This window comes from Rhipicephalus sanguineus, chromosome 1 (genome assembly GCF_013339695.2).
Source record: "Rhipicephalus sanguineus isolate Rsan-2018 chromosome 1, BIME_Rsan_1.4, whole genome shotgun sequence".
Lineage (NCBI taxonomy): Eukaryota > Metazoa > Arthropoda > Arachnida > Ixodida > Ixodidae > Rhipicephalus > Rhipicephalus sanguineus.
The window spans coordinates 181,860,478-181,880,572 of record NC_051176.1 but is presented as its reverse complement, the minus strand read 5'-3'; the positions used below and the strand labels follow the sequence as shown (position 1 = coordinate 181,880,572).

The window sequence follows — 20,095 nt, the reverse complement described above, 5'->3', positions numbered from 1 at the left end:
ATTTTTTTCGAAAAAAATGATCCTGCAATAATTGTTTTCCACATGAAGGTGTAACAACGTGATTTTTTTCAGCGAGGTTGGAGATGGTCAAGAACCAACCAGGTACACTTGACATGGCATGACCTATATATATATATATATATATATATATATATATATATATATATATATATATATATATATATATATATATATATATATATATATATATGGCACATGACGGCAACGGTGATGGCAGAAACCCGCAGAGAGTGTCCATGTAATTGCTATCGCAATAAAATCATGTCCTGACGGCATCCTCGACGAAGGACGCCACGCAGCTTAGACGACTCCGCGTGTCATCTCTCTCATAAATAAAGTTTATTCCTACTGCTATGTGTTGGATAACAACCTCAATGCACTGGTAATTAAAATGAGGGAGACTTGGTTTTCAGAGGAATGACTTTCATGTGCCGCGGAAAAACTTGCATGAGACATTGAGAAGTATAGCAGGCGGCCATAGCAACGTGCTCAGCTAGAGAAGCGTAGAAAAATAGCTGTGCTTCGTTACGTACATGGACCAAGCGTCATGAGAAGGTGGCCTCTCGCAAGTGTTCAGGTTTTGATGTCTGCACCAAACAAGTTGCGTAAGCTTCGTGCCAATGTCGACTGGCAAATCATGAGCAAGTCCAATATTCGGAAAGGAAGCTGTCAAGCGAGGCCATGACAAATGTCACAAGTTCCATGTCCCGTGTCCCAAGACGTCGCATGTCACACTTTTGTGGTACATACGATCCCACTTTCCTGTGATCGAGTGAACGTTGACAGACGGGACGCTGCATTAATTAACGTGCGTCGCGATAACCACAATACTCTGTAAGGCCGAGTTAGCTTACACATGTCGCATCACTGCCCTGATTGTGGATTTGTCCCACCATTTGGCAAAACCACCATTCTGTCACAGGGGGCAGACGCAACGGGACATTGTGGAAGCAGCTCGCATCAGCAGTCAATGGTAAGCATGCGTGTCTAATCGCTCCATTTTCTTCAACGCTGAAGAGCGGATGTATGTACATTAATTGGTCATTATTAGATTGTCTTTTTCATCAGTCTTTGTTTTTCATTTTTTTATATTCTTCATACCGGCGCTCATCGTGCAGGCATTATGACATTAAAGTGTGAGTTGTTGCCAGAAAATGCCGCATAATGTATTGAAGATTTTTGTGCATAATGTCTTAAAATATGTCATAAGAATTGTTTTTTTTTACTCTCGTCAAGTACAAATGTGCGAACGGACGCGCAGGCCTACGTACCTCGCTTTTTTACTTGACTCGACTTGTTTGTGCTTGCATTCGTTCCCAGGGGTGTCAAATGAGAAAGTGCTGATCTACGTGCACCATTTTTTCCCGCAGGCGCGTCATGTACGAAGGTGCTTCTGTCGTTTTATTGCGATAGCAATTATATGAACAGCCTCGGCTGAATTTTGCCGTCGCCGTCACCGCCGTCATGCACCGTATATGTATAAGTATATATATATATATATATATATATATATATATATATATATATATATATATATATATATATATATATATATATATATATATATATATATTTATAAAAGCCCCAAAGAAAAATAATTCAGAAAAATGCGTCCGGAGCGCGGAATCCAACCAGGGACCTCTTGCTCCGCAGCGAGTGGCGCTAACCACTACGCCACGAAACGCAGATCCTCCACATACCTAACGGCGAGCGTTATATACACACCCTTTACCGCTGGACGGACTCAGAGACGCTAGGCGCTGATAAGCGTTTCTTCATTACCAGCGAGATGGTGCTAGGAGCGCGACGGGCGGATTTAAAAGTCGTCGGCGAGCTCGTTCGCTTCTTCTTATATTTGCGCAGGGAGAACCTTGCCCTTCCGCTGTCTGCTCGCGCGGTTTTCTCGTGCTGAGGGGAAGAGGGATGTTTCACGCTTTCACCGTGATGTCCGCGCTCATGTTACGGAGCGTACGAAAGTCACTCGAGCTCAAGGGACGCCGCTAAACGAACAAACTGAAGATGAGCGCGAACTATCAAGTGTCACAGCTCGACACTTGAAGCACTCTAGTTTCCTTCGCTGCTTTGAACGCCTTTGCAACAGGAGCGCTGTTCAAACTGAGAGTATCCATTGGTAGTATGAGAGTATCCATTGGCGAGCCTCACTTCCTATAGCATTAGTTTCTTGCTATCGCATTCATTGCTTCGCCCTTGCGGCGAAGCTGTGACTTTTTTTCTTGCAGTGTTGTATGCGTTACCGAAAAAAGTAACTAAATACGTTACTCGTTACGCTAAAGAAAAAGGAACGCGTTACTTCCCTTCGTTACCCATAAAAATAAGTTAACGCGTTACCGTTACCGTTACAGAAAAAAAGAAACGGACGTTACTTCTGCCGTTACACCATAGTCAGAAATCTTAATCAGTGCGTCCTCGCCTCAAGAGCCTACAATAGCAACTTTGTAAAATTCATCTTTATATGTCACATTAAAGTTGCCACCCAACATAAAAATTACCCGAAATACTGATTAAACGAGAACAATTTGCACAACTCTGCCGTATCTTCGCAGTACTGCAGTGGCCTAAAGTTGCCTCTATAGTTACATGTGATGGCTTCTAACTCTGTGGCACAAGGTGAAGCTATTTATTGGAATGGGTCATAAAACACAAAGTGATCGATTTCATCATCAATGCTCTCCGCAATGAAATCATCACTGAACAAACTTGCAGTAATTGTGACGACATACTTCTACTATCAAAATAAATGAGCAAATTTTGTAGCAATGAAGGAATGCTTAAATGGCATAAGTGTGGGGAAAGTTATTTGCGCACATAGATATTTTTTTTCTATTTAACCTGTGTAATAGACGCAAAGATTGCGACTGCGTATGTGAAAGTGTTCAAGGTCAGCCTCGCTTGCTCAGGAATTCTATAACCAGAAACAAAGGCGCAGTTACAAATAGCAAGAAGCAAACTAATTTTGAATACGAAGTTAATACACAGTGCTAGAGTAGTGCAGGAACAGTTTCCTAATCTAACTACAAACCACCGAGTATAAGCAACATGCAGCTGTGTTTCAATGCCTTAATCGGACAGCTTGACTCGCTTATTAGCGAATACGTCGGCACCTACGCTAAATAGGAGCACGAGGAACGCACTATATGGTACTCACTTTAAGGAAGAGCTGGTGAACAATCGGAAAGTTTTCATTGAATCCGCTCATGGCAATGCCATGTGACATCAAAGGTACCGAGAAAGTTGCTCATCTTGAATTGGCGATTACGTCTGCGCTGGAGCTGGAGCTCACTCCTTTGCGCTGGAGCTCACACCTAGTCTTGATGACCACAAGCCGAGCAGATCTCGACAGTTCGCTTTTGATGGTTACAAGGAAAGCATTACACTTCGCTTCATCAACAATCAATGGCAACTTGAACATCGATAGTAAGGTAGCCGAAGCTGTAGAAAATCCAGTTAATAAATTTCGTCAGTTTGCTCTCCACTGCAATTTCCCCCTCGCCAAAAAGGACCCCGTGCGGCGTCGCGTTGTCATCGCTTGGAGGGCCGACAGCAGTCTGCCGCCGCGACAAAATAACGTCGTGGCGAGCTCTGAGAAAGGCGCTCCTACAAAACGAATGAATTTTGTTTGAGACTGCGAGGCTAACTGGAATGAAAAGTAGCGAGTAACGTGACGCCTCAGAAAAATGGTAACGAAAGTACGTTACCCGTTACAGTTCCGAAATAGTAACGAGTACGTTACTAAGTCACTGAAAAAAGTAACGCGTTACCGGTAACGCCATTACTTCTAACGCGTTACCACCAACACTGGTTTCTTGTCTAAGAATGGAGTCGTGAGTCGAGCCAGTGGGACCCTGAACTAAGGGCTCCACCCTACGAGGAAGATTGCTTATAAATGTAAAAATAAAAGTTTTCTCCCACTCTCCACGTGCACCTCTGTTTATGTGTTCGTAGAGGATCTGATGCCGCTATGCCTCAACATGACTTGGTTATGCGCATTCGTAGTTTTTGTGTTGTGTATTATAAACTGTTCTCTAGTGAAGGTGATCGCCAGCAGTGCCGGAACCGCAGGACAGTGCATCAGAGCTACATGCGAAATCACGTGCCTACGTGACCAATTTTTTTTTATGATTTGATTGTTCGTCGGTGAAGGTAACCGCCGATGGAGTATAAGTTACAGCAGCAACAAGTGCGTACGTGCAAGGTTCAAGGTTGCATAGAGACAGTGCTAGAGATGAAAACCGGCGCTCTGAGAAGCGCATAAAAAATTACAGCATATCCACGGGTGAATGATGAAGAGCTTGGGCGAAGCTCCTGAAGCAATCAAGGTCTCGGGATCCGCTTCTCGTTGAGCCCGTTTCGCAGCGGCGTCCTTGGCGCGCACCGTCTCGGGATTCGCCTGGCAACCGCCAAGCGAGCGCCCGCCGCTGCGCATCGTCTATGCTCCGCCAACGATCCGACACGTACAGCGACGATCCAGGAGAATGAGAGAGGCGCTCGCTCCCCGCGCATTCCGGCGCAGCCCGCGCAGCAGCCAATCGGAGAGCAGCGGCACTTCCAGCGCCATCTAGTGTCGATTCACACAAGCGCCATATTGCACACAGTTCTATTGGACCAACGCCATCTAGGAAATGAGACGAGAAATGATGATGAAGACACAGATTGTGTACAGCGCCATCTAGAATATCGTCCCTGAACTGCAGTTTGTATGTACTTCTATGAGACAGCGCCATCTATTGCATTATACGGGAGATACTGCCGTTTACGCCGGACAACGGAGACGTGACAAGGTTAGACTAAGAGGAGCTACGCCCCTAAAACAGGCCGGTCCTACACTGCAACGATCTGGTCCGGGGAAGGGATGAACTCCGAGTGACTCCCGGGCGAACGTAGCGAACCTCCTGTCCGGAAACCGACACCGCCAGTCACCGTGGAGCCCGGCACTGACTTCGGCTCGCTAGCATCGACGGCCACTTGGGAGCGGTGCCGGTGTTGAAGGACTCTCGCTGCACCCTGTTATGTATGTTACTCGTTGGACTGTAGTGGACTGCGGACTCTATTTGTTTAACTCTTGGCATTTAGCCGATATTAGATTTTGTTGCTCATTGTTCTTGCACGGCTGAAGTGTCATGCATCCTGGCGCCATTTTGTAATCATTGCGAGATTTACGCGTTTATACTTAGTTTACCTTAGTTTCAGTTTAATTGTGAAACTGAGAACACGACATTCACTTTGTTTAAATGGTGCATTAAATATTTTTGTTCTTTGTTTGTTTGGAAACGACGCTCGTCTCGTTCATACCGGCGACTGGCGGAAGCCATACCCTAGAGGCCCACCACTCTCGAGCTACTTGTTGGGAGAAGCTAGTGCTTCGGCCCCCAGTCATGCCAGTTTTCCTTAACCGACCGCCCAGTGCTTTATTTTCTCCGTGTGTAGATTTCATCCCATTGTCCTTTAATTATTCATCCATAGCAACTATATCTGAATTTTTCGTCCTACTAAAAATGAAGAAAGTCGAACACCATTGCAAGCTAGCACGTCATTATCGTAGGAACTTCTTGTTTTTGCTCGCAGTTGAACCCAGAAAGGCGAACTTGGTATTATTCTCACGCAGACATCAGCGTGGTTGTACGTCTGGGTGCAGTTAACAGCGGTTATCTCATGGTCCAGTCGACCCACTCTTGCGAGTGCTTTCACATGACGGAGTGAGTGACCTACATGCGACCCGACGGGAGGTCACGAATTTCAACAGAACAGTTCGTCAGACGCGGCTCTGCGCAGAGTTGGTTAAGTGTCCCTGAGTCAAGTAACGCTGCGTAAACAAGTGCACTCTTTAATTTGGTCCATGGTGTTAAGCAGCATTATACGTACAGTAAGGGCAGAGCAAAGTAGGAGAAAGAAAGAGCTAAGCTCGACGCGTCGTGCTTACTAGGAGATACAATCGATGCAGATAACGAGAGGCTGTCCTGTATAGTGACCCAGTACTATCTTCGCCCGGCTTTCACGTGTCCGAAACTATTTATGGATCTTGGAACACCAGCTATTCCGTTTGGCTGTAGTTGTCCAGCCGGTTTAGCGTCAGGTCATAGGGTATGCGCGTCGCGGCTGTCCTCTTTTTGAGACCGCTCGATTGCGTGCCCAGCGGGTAGCATTCTTAAGACGGCACCGCCCGACTTTACATAAGTTATGCTTTCTTGTTTACCAGTGCTCTCAAATTAATAAAATACGTGCCCAGTTCAATTGTGCTACGTTGCGCTTCACGGGTAGCCCGGTTCGACAAGAACCGGGCTGCGTGGCCTGTGTGGCCACGCAGACACAAAAAGCTGTGTGGCCTGTCATCTTCGTCGCGAAGAACAATCGCTGCGGAGCTCTTCAGAAGCGCACAAACAGCGGCGCGCAGGAGGCGTTCGTGGTTCGACGACCGGCGGAAGCAGGAAGCGCACGCAATACATCACTGGGTGAGCCGGAAGTTGTGCACGCTGTAAGCCATGGAGAGCAGTGAAAGGCGATCACGCATATCATTAAGTTTCTTGTATACTGCCGTGCAGGGTTTCACTTTTTTATTACCTCCGACTGGACAGGAGAGGGAGTGAGGCCATACAACAGTGCACTTCCTGCGCAGGTCAAATCGGAAACGAGAGCGGACATTGCAAGTACGCCATATAAAAGACGGCGCAAAGCTCAAATGGAGGCGCAGTGGATCCCTTGGATACTCGACCAGCGATGGTCATCCCCGTGAGCCGAGGAAAAACGTTGTTCTGGGTAAGCACTGGCAACTGTGGTTAGCATGAGTCCCGACAGGAGACATCTTGAATGAAAAGTGTATTGAATGATGTGACGTGTCTTGTACGTCATTATTTAAATATGGGCATGCTTCGTGTTTTGCACTCAAAGTTTAGTTGCGTGGCGATTGCATAGCACGTGTGTACCTTTGAGCCCGAACATAAATAAATACACGCATGACAAGGAATGCGATATACGGAAAGGCATGCGGACACTTGGTTCTAAAGCCCTCTCAAAAAGTCATCAGAGATTCCGTCTTTCTTCTGTGTGCTTGATGTTGTAGCCAGCCCCTCGATTTTTCTGTAATTAACTCTTTTTGTCATGTCATTTTTACAAAATGTAGTAAAGTAAATAATGCCTCAGAAGTAATTGTCGCCATTGACACTTCTTATCTTAAATCAGCGCAGAAAACAGGAAGGGAGAAAGACAAGTGTTGTCTTGGTCCCTTCGTATTTGCAGCGCCGATTTGTAATCTTTGTGCAGCGCCGAGCCTAAAGACTGCTAATTAATTCAATTTTTGTTTCGACATTGAGAGTCCTATCACATAAATGTATCTTTTTAGAGTGTTTCTGTAAATAGAACGTCATTTTTGCCCAATAAGGATAAAGAAAAACCAAATGAAAAGCCGCGCCAAGTTACAGGGAACTAAACCAACACTGGTTTTCCCAGAAAAACTCCACACAGCAGATTTAGAGTGTACAATTCTGTGTTTCAAGAGCGTTAAACGAAAGCAACACCTTTCCTCATAGAATAAAGTTGAAAACATAACCTCGTAAAATAATCTTGTAGTACCTGTTTCTGCCTGCGGTAGAGCCCATCCGATAGAAAGTGGCAATATGTATCACTTTCATATACCGGGTTATTTATTTATGTTTAGCCGATCCTGATTGTTTTTCTCTTGTAAAAAACCTATCACTGTGATGTTCCTGTCGTATTTGCAGACGAACCTCATAGCGAGGTGAAAATACTTTTCAGCTTTAAAGTCACTTTGAAAAGGTTAATCAGAGAGAGCTGGCTGATTTCTCTTCATTATCAGCTTGAGGCATTTATTTATGTAGAAGAGTTGTAGAGCGTCACAGTTTACGGGATGCCAATTATTTAGAAATCTAAAAGGTTGCGCTTGAGCCATTGTGTCTAAGTATCGCATGCAGCGCAGTATTTTCTCAAAATTTGCATGATGAACTGTTATTGCTTCTTTTTCTGCCTTTTCTCAGGATGTACATGTACATTTTAACAATTCTCCTAACCCCATCCCAAGGTCCACATGCCTAATCATGGCTACCTAGCTCTGTTTAGTACTGTGATAAATACCGGACCCTCCGCCGCTTTTCATACTATCAGTATTACGGAAAAGATAGCTCTGCTAATTGATCTCTAACTGCACAAACCTTCACCGCCCAAGTGACAATTGGTGATCTCGTTCTGCGCTTCCCGTTCGTGATCCCTCAGTCGTTCCTGTATTATAATTTCGGACGTCATCATTTAAGGCTTGATGAAGTTTCGTACTTCATGTAATTGGACTTGATCTCTGGGCTCCAGGTCATAGAGCTCTGTGTTCTCTTTATTAAGTGCTTTCTCGCCTAAAGACTTCACCTGCTTAGTCTTTTCTCGCCATACAGCTGACTTCTATTGCGGCTTCTGAAAGTACTTCAGTCGAGCCATCCTTTTTAACTTACTGAGGGCTGACTGTACACCTCTATGCTGTCGTTCTTCACCTTTGACATCCGGCTCCAAAACATTAAATTTTTATGCAAGAAAAAGTATCATCAACATATTCGCTTTCTCAATGATAGCTGCCAGTTTGGCCTGATTTGCCTGAAGGATTTTCAAATTCTCGCTTTCAATGCAGGTAGACCTCTGACTTACTATCAGAGCCCTTCTTGCTTCCGAACACCTTCTGATGCTAAATAAATCGGAGATCAGCACAAAACATCAAGTTGTCATTTGTTGCGGCGATATTAGGGATTTTGCGTATTAAGTATCAAATTCATTCTGAGCAAAAATATTTATTATCTATAGTTCGTTCTTATTCTCGAAATCTGACAACAAGTTTCCTTTAGTATTTCTACGATCACTGTCAGAGATTCCAGCCTGCATGCGCATGACACACTCCGTGCTATGTCATCAACACATCCTCCTGAACTGTATGTCCTGAAATGTTTTTTTTTTCATTCATTTTCTTCTTAATGAGTACCTTCATGCATGTTATTCTGAATAGGGATAACTGCTTTTGGCGCATTCATTCTTATATAAATGCGAAGTGGAATAGCAGAAATGAAGTGTTTCTGCTGCTTCATTTCTGCTACCCCATTACCACTCCATCTCCCCAATTAAGTCTGCCCATTAACCAACAACTGTTTCTGCATTATTTTTTCCCTCCCACTTGCGAGTCATAGTCGCCCACTACTTCAGCATACTGTGTTTTATACTTCTCACTAAAGCAATGAGACTTTACCGATACTTATCAATTATCATTACTGAACATTGACGGGCAGAGCTGTTCTATCTTTAGTTCTACCTGTCGCTAATAACAGCGAAATAGCTATGCTTTCTCTAGCTATTCTTTCTTCTGGCTAAAACGAATAATACTCATTTGTAATGCTGCTGAATTCATGTATGTTTACTGAGAAGTGTCTCTATTTAAAGGCCTACTCCTAGGAGGAGTAGGATCATACGCGGAAAGTCTCTGCGGAGCTGGCAAAATACACGCCCGTTAGAACCCAACACTGATACTTTCACTTACATCGATGATGCTCCAGGTAAGGCATTAAAACTTATGTAACAATGGCTCGCTGTTGTCACTTCATGCGGCTGGAGTGTTCAGCTTTTGAATGCTCAAAGATACGCAATTTCAGTCATAATGAAGTTCAGAGCAAAAAACAGGCAACAGACGAGCGAGAGGACAAGGACTATATGTATGTATACAAATAATGATGCATCATTTTGCGTGCAGGCAACCCTTGCTCTGGCCTTCACCTTGTTCCACTCTTGTCGGGGTGGTTTCCACGGCGGCGGAGGTGGTAGCCTCATTATTCTGACCGCGGGAGGTGGCCATGGAGGCGGCTTTGGCGGTGGCTTCGGTGGTGGCTTTGGTGGAGGCTTCGGCGGTGGCTTCGGTGGTGGACACGGAGACACTTATGTCTCGGGTCCTTCCTACGTAGTCAATACTATTCATTGCGTGAGCAAGATTGGCCATGGTGGACATGTTCTGGGCCAAGTTGGACCCTGGAAACCCTGGTGGTAGCACTGATTTGACTTGCCGAACGCCCAAAGCAACCACAAGCATCAAACTTCGACCATGTGTGTTCCTGCAGGTGTTCGTGGTCTTTTTTTCGCCGTGTATGGGGAGTGAAAGAACACCTAAGACTCATGCACACTTGAAGTTATAGGAAGCAGAAACTTCGTGCCATAATCGCATCTGCTCCTCTTGAATGTCGTCTGTTGCGTGTTGTGTATCTTTTCTGTTCTACCCATTCAGGTACTGCACGACAAATTAAACCGGCCGGCTGCCTCACAAAGCTGAAAAACAATTTACGAAGATATGCCATTTCCGCGCATGTTCCTTTCAGTACTCCCTTTCCACCATGACTTCTTTATATGACCTACCAATATACTACTCATATCTGTCAATCGTAGCGTTTCGCTGTTTCTTACCGTCCCTACATTAATTCATTACAGATTAAAAACGCATTTTTTTTCATACTTTTCCCAATCACGCGGGTTATCCTTTTTCCACCAAACTTCAAACTGAGCAGGCTTCATGTGTTTTAATTATTTAAAAGTGAAAATAAATTAAAGTTGATAATTACTTTGGAATGTACCTGAGTACACCAATAAGCACTTGATAGCGTTTCCATATTTCGAAGCTGAAGATTTCGTTGTACATCTAAGCTCATGCACTTGAGACCGGTCACAGAAAGCCATGTAGCAAAATACGACGTTAAAGTACCCTCTGCAGCGAGATATTAGCGCTGAATAAAGGTAGTCGGCCACGACTCTCGCTGACTTAGCTGTTTGCATTTTCTGGCTGTACCTCTCTTCTCGTTGTTTCAGGAGAGTTCGGTCCAACCTAGATTATGACTGTCTACGCCTACACTCTAAGAAGGAAGAAAGGGTAATTTTACTCTTTGTGCCGAATCCTCAGTTGTCATATATATAACTCTATTTAAAGTTTGATACACGTTAACTCTCTTTGGAGATTATTGCACTCTCTTCGAAGTGTAGTGGGAGGCGCGACTCCTCAAAGAGAGTTAACGCGTATCTTTAAAGAGAATTATTTATATCACAAATAAGCCTCACCAGGAAGAGTACTCTTTCTTTTTTTCTGAGGACATACAAGAATTGGACAGGCGAAGAATGGTGCGGCGTCTTTGCTTTTCACATCTACAAGAGAGTCAGTGTGCATTGTTTTCACCGTTTCGTGTGATGTGAAGTAGAAAAAGAAGCGGCAACATTGGGGTGAAAGAAGAATATGCAGAATAAACAAACATGAATAGCTTGCCATAGTGATTTATCTCATTTTTATTACATGTGAAAATAAAAAGAAAACTCATGGTCGCGCTTTTGGGCGTCCCGGCACAAATATAAATGTAGGAGACTGAAACGGCATAAAACACCGTTCAAATTCTGAAATTGCTGTTGCAGTTTCAAATCTGCAAACACAAAAAAGTTGGAGCCATTTCACCACGTGAAAGTAAATGACCAGCGGAGCTGGCAGGCGCACTCCCGTCTCTATTCCGTCGCTCTTCATAAACGCGCTGCTCCTCGGTGTTCTCACAATGGGCGGTCGACCCATACTTGCCACGCACGACCACGCCAACCCCGTGCCTAGACTCGAATGACTTGGCAAAATACGCACAAAAGGCGTACCACTACGTTGACGCTTTCTGTAACTCACGTGGTGTTACACTACCTCCGGTATCGGCAAACCAACGACGTCACATGCTGGCGTCATTATGTGACGTCATCGTTAATGGTAATTGTTGGACTTTCACGTCCCAAAACAACGATGTGATTATGAGAGACGCCGTATTGGTGGGCTCTGGAAATTTCGACCACCTGTGGTTCTTTAACGTGCAGATAAATCTAAGCACACTGGCCTCTAGCATTTTGCCACCATCTAAATGCAGCCGTCGTAGCCAGGATTTGATCGCGCGACTTTTCGGGCAGCAGTAAAGCACCATATCTATATATACTGTACCACCGTGGTGGGTTACGTAATCATTCGCTAGTATAAGGTCACGTGGATTTTCCGACTATTTACCAGTCTACTTTTTTCTTTAGAAGCGATGTGTTGATGAAATTGCACCATTTCCCGCTAACGGGGACCATGAGGCGATGCGAAGCCGGAGCACTTGCACGATCGCGTTCCGTTGGCGTTCTTTGGGTATGCTACCGACCTCGCGTCTTGCAACGCGAAGAGGAACGCTACGCGCGTCTTGTCTTCTCTCTAGCCTGGCCGTTAATTCTCACAGGGCGAGCGGGGAACGCGGTCGACAGGCACGCGAGAGGGCGGCAGCGTAGGAGAGGAGTGAGAGGGGGAGGGTACGCACATGCCCTGGTGCTCATCGCGGCGTTGCGCAGGAGAGAATTTCGGCATGTCTAGCCTGCGTTTCAAAGATTGGAGAGGGGAGAGGGGAAGTGGAGAGGAGGTGGGGAGAGGAGGAGTGGAGAGGGAAAGTGGTGAGGGGGAAATGGGAGAGGAGGAGTGGAGAGGGTATGCGCATGCGCAGTAAGGGTGGTCGCACCGCACACCACCACCACCACCACCACCACCACCACCACCACCACCACCACCGGATTGAACTCCGCTATAAGATGCTTCACATCTAAAAAACATGGGGAGCGTTGAACTACGGGTGCTCTCCATGGTTTATCTTTAATATTTTTATTGCGATAGCAATTATATGGACACTCGATGGGTTTTTGCCGACGCCGTCAAGTTCCGTATAAAGTCCAAATCGATAACGTCCGCCCGCGCATCGTATGTTCCACCCGCAGGTAAAAGAGTGCGAGCGGGGGTGACGAACGCCGCTGAAGCAAAGATAAAACGAGCCGGCCCATCTCCCATATGAGCTGGAACCGCGAATTCATGCTTATTCGGCGATTACTTGTAATGTATGTAATGATACGAATGGGACGTAGCGAACTGCGAGAAATATAGCTTTCCGCTTGATGATTTAGTGTCATGAACACTCCTGCGCTTGCCAACTGCGTTTAGCCACTATGGTCCTCAAAATGTAACCTCTGCTTGCTCATGAGTACGGCTGTACATATCTAAAGTGTGGTCACATGTGAGCCAACACGTGCAGACACAACCGGCGTTCGTAAAATGTATACCATCTGCAGATGGTGTCAATGAATGGAAGCATAACTTGTGTTGCCTGCGGTGCGAGCGACGTGCACGCAGTCTAATCAATATATCTTATTTTAATAAATGCCGACATTACTCGCTCGCGTAATGTTTAATTCCCAGAGCCTTGGGCTTGTGCTCGTCAACAGCGTTGGTGGACGCACGTTGGTTCCAAATGAATCCGCGAATAGCAGTGACCGCTCGTGGAATTCGTCTAGGGAGCCGAGTTGTATATCCTTGTTTCAGTTATGCCGTAGGGCATACTGCCTCCCCCCCCCCCCCCCGAAAAAAAAACAACAGCAACAACGCTTCAAAAGCGCTGGGCATGGTCCTACAGAGGCACGCGGTAACACTATATAGAAATCGCAAAGAGGCCGTCTTTACTACACACAGAAGAAGTTCATGACTGAATTACGCAGTAATATGTTACACCTTGTCACATTCACTTGATCTGAGAAGTGGTGGCACGGTGCAGACTGAAAGCTAAAGCTTGAGGCCCGTGCGCTCGTCGTGGCGACAGCTGCGGCGTACACACTGTTCCCATCAGTGCTTTTGCCATCAGCTAGTAAAGCAATGAAAAAAAAAACATGGTTGATCCATCCGTCATAGGAATCGGAATAACACGAAAGTAAAACGTGCCCTTATAGAAGTAAGTGAATGTTTACTGTACATTGATATAAGAGAGTTCGCACAATGTATATTGATGTCTGGCAGTTATGGCACCGTTTAACGTGGATGTACCCACTTTGATGCTTGGCGGTACATCTCCATGCCGACGACTAACGTCCATGTTCAATGATTAAACAAGCCCTTGTAGTAGATGTAGCAGTTAACGGTGAAAGCGTAATCAGAGAACGAGTTGTGATGACCAGAAGAGCGTCGCATATTGGACGCAGAACTTGGTCGCCATCCTGCGGCATGTTAAAATGTGATTGAACACCACGGCTGCACTAGAGGGAAACGCATAGCGCGTCGTGCCGCCGCGGTAGCCTGGCCGCAATTTTTCTCAGGGGGAGCATAAGCGGGGAACGCCGCGTTACAGCCAGGTGACGCAGGCGCGCGTCGCAGAGCTATTTTTGGTTTTTTTTTAGCGTGATGGTATGAGCGAGGCCGACGCTTTTACGACGCTTGGGTTAAGGTCGCCACCTCGCGGTGTTAAGGCCTTGTAAAAATTGCACTTCTGTTGAAAACGCGCCGAAATGGAACGAACGTGTAACGCGTTGCAGGTACTAATCGCGGAGGCCACAGTAACGATGAATTACTTTACTTTGCCGCTCCCAGAGGGCAACACTATCCCGCCGACCGGGAGAGTGGGAGATATAAAAGGCGCGTTTGTAAAGCCTCCGGAGTCTGTGACCGTGGCGCAGTGGATAGCGCGCCCGGCATCTGTTGTTGCGGATCGAGAGGTTGTGGGTTCGATGCCCGTTGACGGAACTTTCTTTCTTTGCCATCTGATCGTGTACAGTTTTTTGACGTCATTTCCGTGACGGAAGTACGTCACTGAAGTCTTGGTGGACCCCGGCGTAAAACACTTTGGTGTTAAAATTTGAAAGCAAAAAAATATCTCATGCCAGCATATCATTTGCTAAAGAAAATTAAATGGGGGAGGGAGTAAGACACCGGTACCCTGTTCCTCTTGGATCCAACCCTGGAATTTTGGTGGTTGTTGCAATTTCATTCGGAGCTACGTCTTGAGAGTTTCGTGCATGCTCGCGTGCAACTGCCAATCTTTCTAGCCGCTCCAGTGCACCATGCCTAAAAAGAAAAAGATAACTTGTTCCACGACGTTATGCAAAAGAAGTCGTGCAAAGAAAAGTCATCGATTCTTATTCAAACCTTCTACGTATCCAGTACGCCTGCAAGAGTAGGCGTGAAACATCAAGGGAGGTCCCTCATGTGTACATAAATTTCATTTGACTATTCGCTGATTCTTACTTTTAATTAATTATTTTTCTTATTGATATGCACCTGTCTTTTCCTTTCACTGTTTACTCACATTCTGTGCCAAAATATCTGTCTTTGCGTCTCTTTCACTGTTTATTGTATTTTTGTTCTTGATGTAACCACTGCAATTGTCTATAAATATTTCAATCGTTGTACTCAAACATAACTGCATGAAAAAATGTTATTAAACTAGATCGCAAACCCCGAATCTCCTACACCTCTGTTCTCTACGCGCTATATATGACGCCCGCATGTGCCGTTCAGAAGAAGCTAACCTGCCCGCATAGCCTGCAGGCTTTTTTTTCTTCGTTTACAGCTTATCAGAGCCATGTGGGGCGCACACGACGACCTTATACCGAAACTACAAAGCTTGTTTTCAACGAGAAACTCCACAGGGCGCAGGCGAACGCAGCGCGTGTGAGCCCGCCAGCGAGCTGCCGCGCTCTCTGCAAGCTGTATCGCAAACTATTTCCGCCGGCCAGGCGGAAATAGTTTGCGATAGACACTAGGCAACAGTGTTGCGGAATGGGCGCCTCCATTCCATTCCAATTCCATTGCGGGGAATTAGAACTTGCCGCAGTTCCATTCCTTTCAACTCCTCGGAATGAAAAAAACTTAGCCCGTTCGCACTCTGGGAATGGCCGGGCAGTTCAATTCCAATCCTGTAATTCCTCAACGTAGGAGAGGCATCTTGACAGTTTTATCGAGTTAAGAATGAGCGCCTCATAAAGCTGATGTCATCAGATGCATTAAGAACAGCAAAAGCACGCAAAACACGTTACCAAGGTCGAGGCATAGTAGCTTGGTGGCATATCTCGTGCTGTACAACCACCCTACTAAATCCCGTTGAGGCAGTTCTCCCGCTACCTATAGTATTTGCATGGTCAGCATGTTTGAACGAATGGTGATGTTTTAATATTGTTGAGGCTTTAATGTGTCAATACTAAAATGACGACATAGCGGATTTTTATGCTGACAAAAGTAGTGTTGCCGCCGCCGTAGTTGCGCACGATGGATACCAACGGCATAGTGCCGCGGTTACGCGAAGGACAGATACACACTTCGGAGCAACACAGTCTATATAAGGACATAATTGTAGTATGCGCATTGCTTATAAATGTACCGTGCTTGTAATCACCCAAGCCATTTTAAAAATGCTGCTTTATTGCTTAATTCGAGGCTCTGACTTACTATTGTTTGAAGCTTGAAACACAGCGCGTGAACGAAAACGTGCTCTATTCTTCGAAAAAAACGTAATTCCATTCGATTCCATTCGCTGCAAAATGCGCTTAATTCCATTCCCATTCCATTCCTCCAAGCGTTGTCCCCATTCCATTCCTATTCCATTCTGGGGTCGCGAAAATGTGGAATGATTTCGGAGTCATTCCAACTCCGGAGTTGCAACTCCGCAACACTGCTAGGCAAACGTTTCTAGCCACAAAAGTTCTGCCTTCGTGTGTGTTTCGTCGCGTCAACTTTTGTTCAACCGCACTGCCTCGCATTGCGCGTTGTATGTTGTGGTTACTGACTCGGTATTATACGCGGTACTGGGCAAATAGTCACCAGATGGCGGCCGTGTGACTCCAATATCTGCGACTTCTTTGTTCAATGTGATCGACGGACGCGATGCATAGTTTTGAAGAACACCTTCAAGTGTTTCCGCACACCAGTGAGTAGCAGCGCCGCAATCCTTTCTCGACGACGCGCTCTGTGGCCCTGTAAAATGCCTTGACGCTCGGGGACGACCGGACGACGCGATGGAGGGGCTTTAGCTAGGCCATTCCTCGCTTGGCGCATCGCTTGAAAATCGGCGGTCAGCCTGCAGTGTACGCCGCCGACGTGCTTTCTTGCCAGAGGTAAGTGACATTGAACATTACGCTTCGTACATTGTGAGTGCTATTGCAGCACGCGTTGTCGCCGAAGAAAATCGCATAACGCGTTGGTACTGTATGCGGTTGTAGTCGTGTGGATTGTTCTCGCGCATGACGTTTGTCAAGAACGTAGTCGGCAGTTTTATAAAGTTTTGGTAATTACCTCGCTTGCACGCACTGCTCTACGTTAATATTTGCTGAAAGGAGCCAACATTTTCGTCATGCACACCATTGTCAAGGGGTTTATGAATGTAGTCAACTTACTTAGAGTAACGCCATGAAACTGAAGCTTCAACATTAATTTGTTTCGCACGAGCTCTGAAGGAATAATCTTCAGTCACTGTATTGTGCGGTGAATCGTGAATCGGTACTGTGAGAGAAGTAATGTGTATCTAGGGATATTTTCTTTAGGCGTGTATTTTATGTGTCATTAAGTAACGTGACCATCAAAAGTGTTAAGGTTAGCATTCTTGTACAGTGCTTATCGTGTTTCAAGCAACAGCTAACGTAGATTTGCAAAAAATGCAATTTCTGCAGCATGACACTGCATGTTCAGTTGGTTTGCCCCATTTTTAACCTTTATGCGCATTGACCTAATTTGACAAGCCGTACTTTTAGCTGAATTTTCAGCTGCATTCAGCACTAATATGTGCGTCCGTGTAGTGAAGTCCCAACTCTCATCGCATAATAATAGCTTGTGAAGAGCAACGCTTGTCTTTATTTAGCCATTTATGAGAGCTCTTCTCCTCTCCTCAAAGGGCAAGGTGCTGCTGGCACACCTGCTTCGGCTTTTCTTTTTTTTTCTTTTGAATGCTTAACTTTTTCGCAACGTACTGCAGGTAGCAAGCAGCAGTGCCACGACAAACAGTGAAGTGCTGACCATGCAGTCCAGAAGGTGGCCGAGGCAAGCATGCCATAAGAGGTGCTTATTCAGGCAGAAGAAATGAACATCTGTAGCCAACGTAAAGGTGATGTACAAAGTTCCATTTAATGAAGAAGAATCTTGTTTTGAGCTAGTCATGTCGAAGGGGAAGAATGAGTGCTAGATAAATGAGATGGAAATGCAGAGTAACAACATGATGTATGCCAGCAACTAGCCTAAGTTTATTCATGCAAAAGGATTATTTCCAACTGGTTTATTCGGGGGAAGAGCACAATAGTTTCCACAAATGGGCATAACTGGTAGTCGTTGCACGTCCTGTTACTGTGTTCGTGCACTCATTATTATGTGCCACTTACTCCTGTAACTTTCCACCAAGGTGAAATTACTTAACATAAACAGCAGCGAGAAGGCACTTGCTAGACAGTTGAATTAAGATAGCGTTACCATAGTTTTTAGTTCCAGTAAACCAGCTAAGCTATGGAAGAGCGTACTCCATGTGTTTGTCACCATGGACAGTGCATTTTGCCTGTGAACTTGGCTTAGTTTTGCAAAGATAAATGTTCCCTTTCTGTAAAACGTGGTACTGGTAAGTGGCATTGTGCCAAAAATATTAAGGTTTATGACTCTTGCAGCGCGCATTGTTGTACAGGGATGTTACCTTTTTCATAAATGCAATACATGGTGCCTGAAGAATATAGCCGCCCACTTTAAAATTTATGACTTCATGATTGCATTATCTGGGACAGACTTTTCTGTATACTGTTTATTTCTGCAAAGCTTCAACCTATCACCTGCAATTTTTCAAAGCAAATTAACTGAATTTGCTGTGTACATTTCACAGCACATTTTCATCACTTATGCTAAACAACAGGCTTGATCGATGTGCGGAATCCTTGTCAATGAATTTTATTGATTACCTCAGACCACCTAATCTGCATCCCACAATTATTGGCCACTTTCTGTGCACGTGCTATGCATGCTAGAAATGAAAACAGTGAGTGCAGCTGGCAGCATCAATGAGTACAATGTCCATAGGCTAGTATGAGGTGCCAATTGTTGCCATTGCTGGAATTTACGTTATGTGTGCATGGTGCAGCTGATTGCATAAGTTAGCACTTTTCAGCTGCTCACGCAGTTCGAGCAGATGTCAATCATGTTTACTGTGGTATGGCACAGCCGCCAAGTTCGTGCGTGCGCATTATGCCTACCAGGAAACGTTACCTGAAGCAACATTTTGCTGTGATTCCAGCTTAGTGAAAACAAATGGGTCTGTATTGTCTGTCCATCGGCCATTACCATTACACAGGCTTGTTAAGTGCATTCAAGTAGCTTTAGCAATGCACTTGCAGCTACAGAGCCAATAGAGGCAGCCAATTTCAACAGCAGAGTTCCCTCTGCATATCCCACTTTCCATTAAGGGCATTGTTTTGTGATACCTTAAAGTAAAAACTTGCTCAATTACATACTTCTTAGTGTTTGGCATTACATGAATTATGATAATTCTTTATATCTCATGTGAAATTATGCCATTGTCTTTTTTTGATATTGTTACTTTGCATGCATACTTTACGACTGCACCCTCCCCAACCGAAGCTTTACTACTACTACATTCTGTCATTGGTGAGAACAATTATTCAACTAAAAATAGCCCAGTGATAGCTGTATCATGCCCTGTAATGTAGGAGAATGCTGCTGTCGCATTGATTAGTCTAGAGCTGAATTTAATGAGAAAAGGCACCAATGTAGGTCATATGTGGATGTTTGCAGACCATAATTGTGTTGCGCTCATTTTGTTATCGCAGGAAGCATCTTCAAAGAGCAGTGCTACAAGGATGTGAGCAGAAGTTCCCCTTCAACGAACGGGTCAAATTGATGGAAGCCACGTGCCTGCTGCTTCTGGCCTACACAAACATGCAGCAACCATAGTAAAGTTCTTGCAAAGGTGGGAGACATCCCTATGCTGGATGGGTTGAGCATGTTAATTGCCTGTTTTAATAGCTTATAGTGATATGTCTACATGTCTACTTCCTTGCAATGTATGTTTACATTCTCTTAAAGGGCCAGTCAGCAAGCCCTGACCTCTTTTTTTTACACTTCCCAAACAAGCTCGCTAATTCGTACAGAGGGCCGCAGCAATCACATTGTGCAAATATCACAGACACTCCACTTCTAAAACGAATAACCTCGCCTCCTCATCAGTGCTTGACCTGTCCTCTTTGTTAGCAAAGTGGC

General features: G+C 45.1%; 1 protein-coding gene across 1 annotated transcript; it reads left to right on the top strand.

Moving 5' to 3' along the window:
- The first annotated feature begins 6,741 nt into the window (after positions 1 to 6,741).
- Positions 6,742 to 10,057, top strand: LOC119380620 (uncharacterized). Its single transcript, XM_037648995.1, has 2 exons — positions 6,742 to 6,792; positions 9,767 to 10,057. Exons 1-2 carry the CDS (start codon positions 6,754 to 6,756, stop codon positions 10,055 to 10,057), a joined length of 330 nt encoding a protein of 109 aa, XP_037504923.1. The 5' UTR covers positions 6,742 to 6,753.
- The last annotated feature ends 10,038 nt before the right edge of the window (positions 10,058 to 20,095 follow it).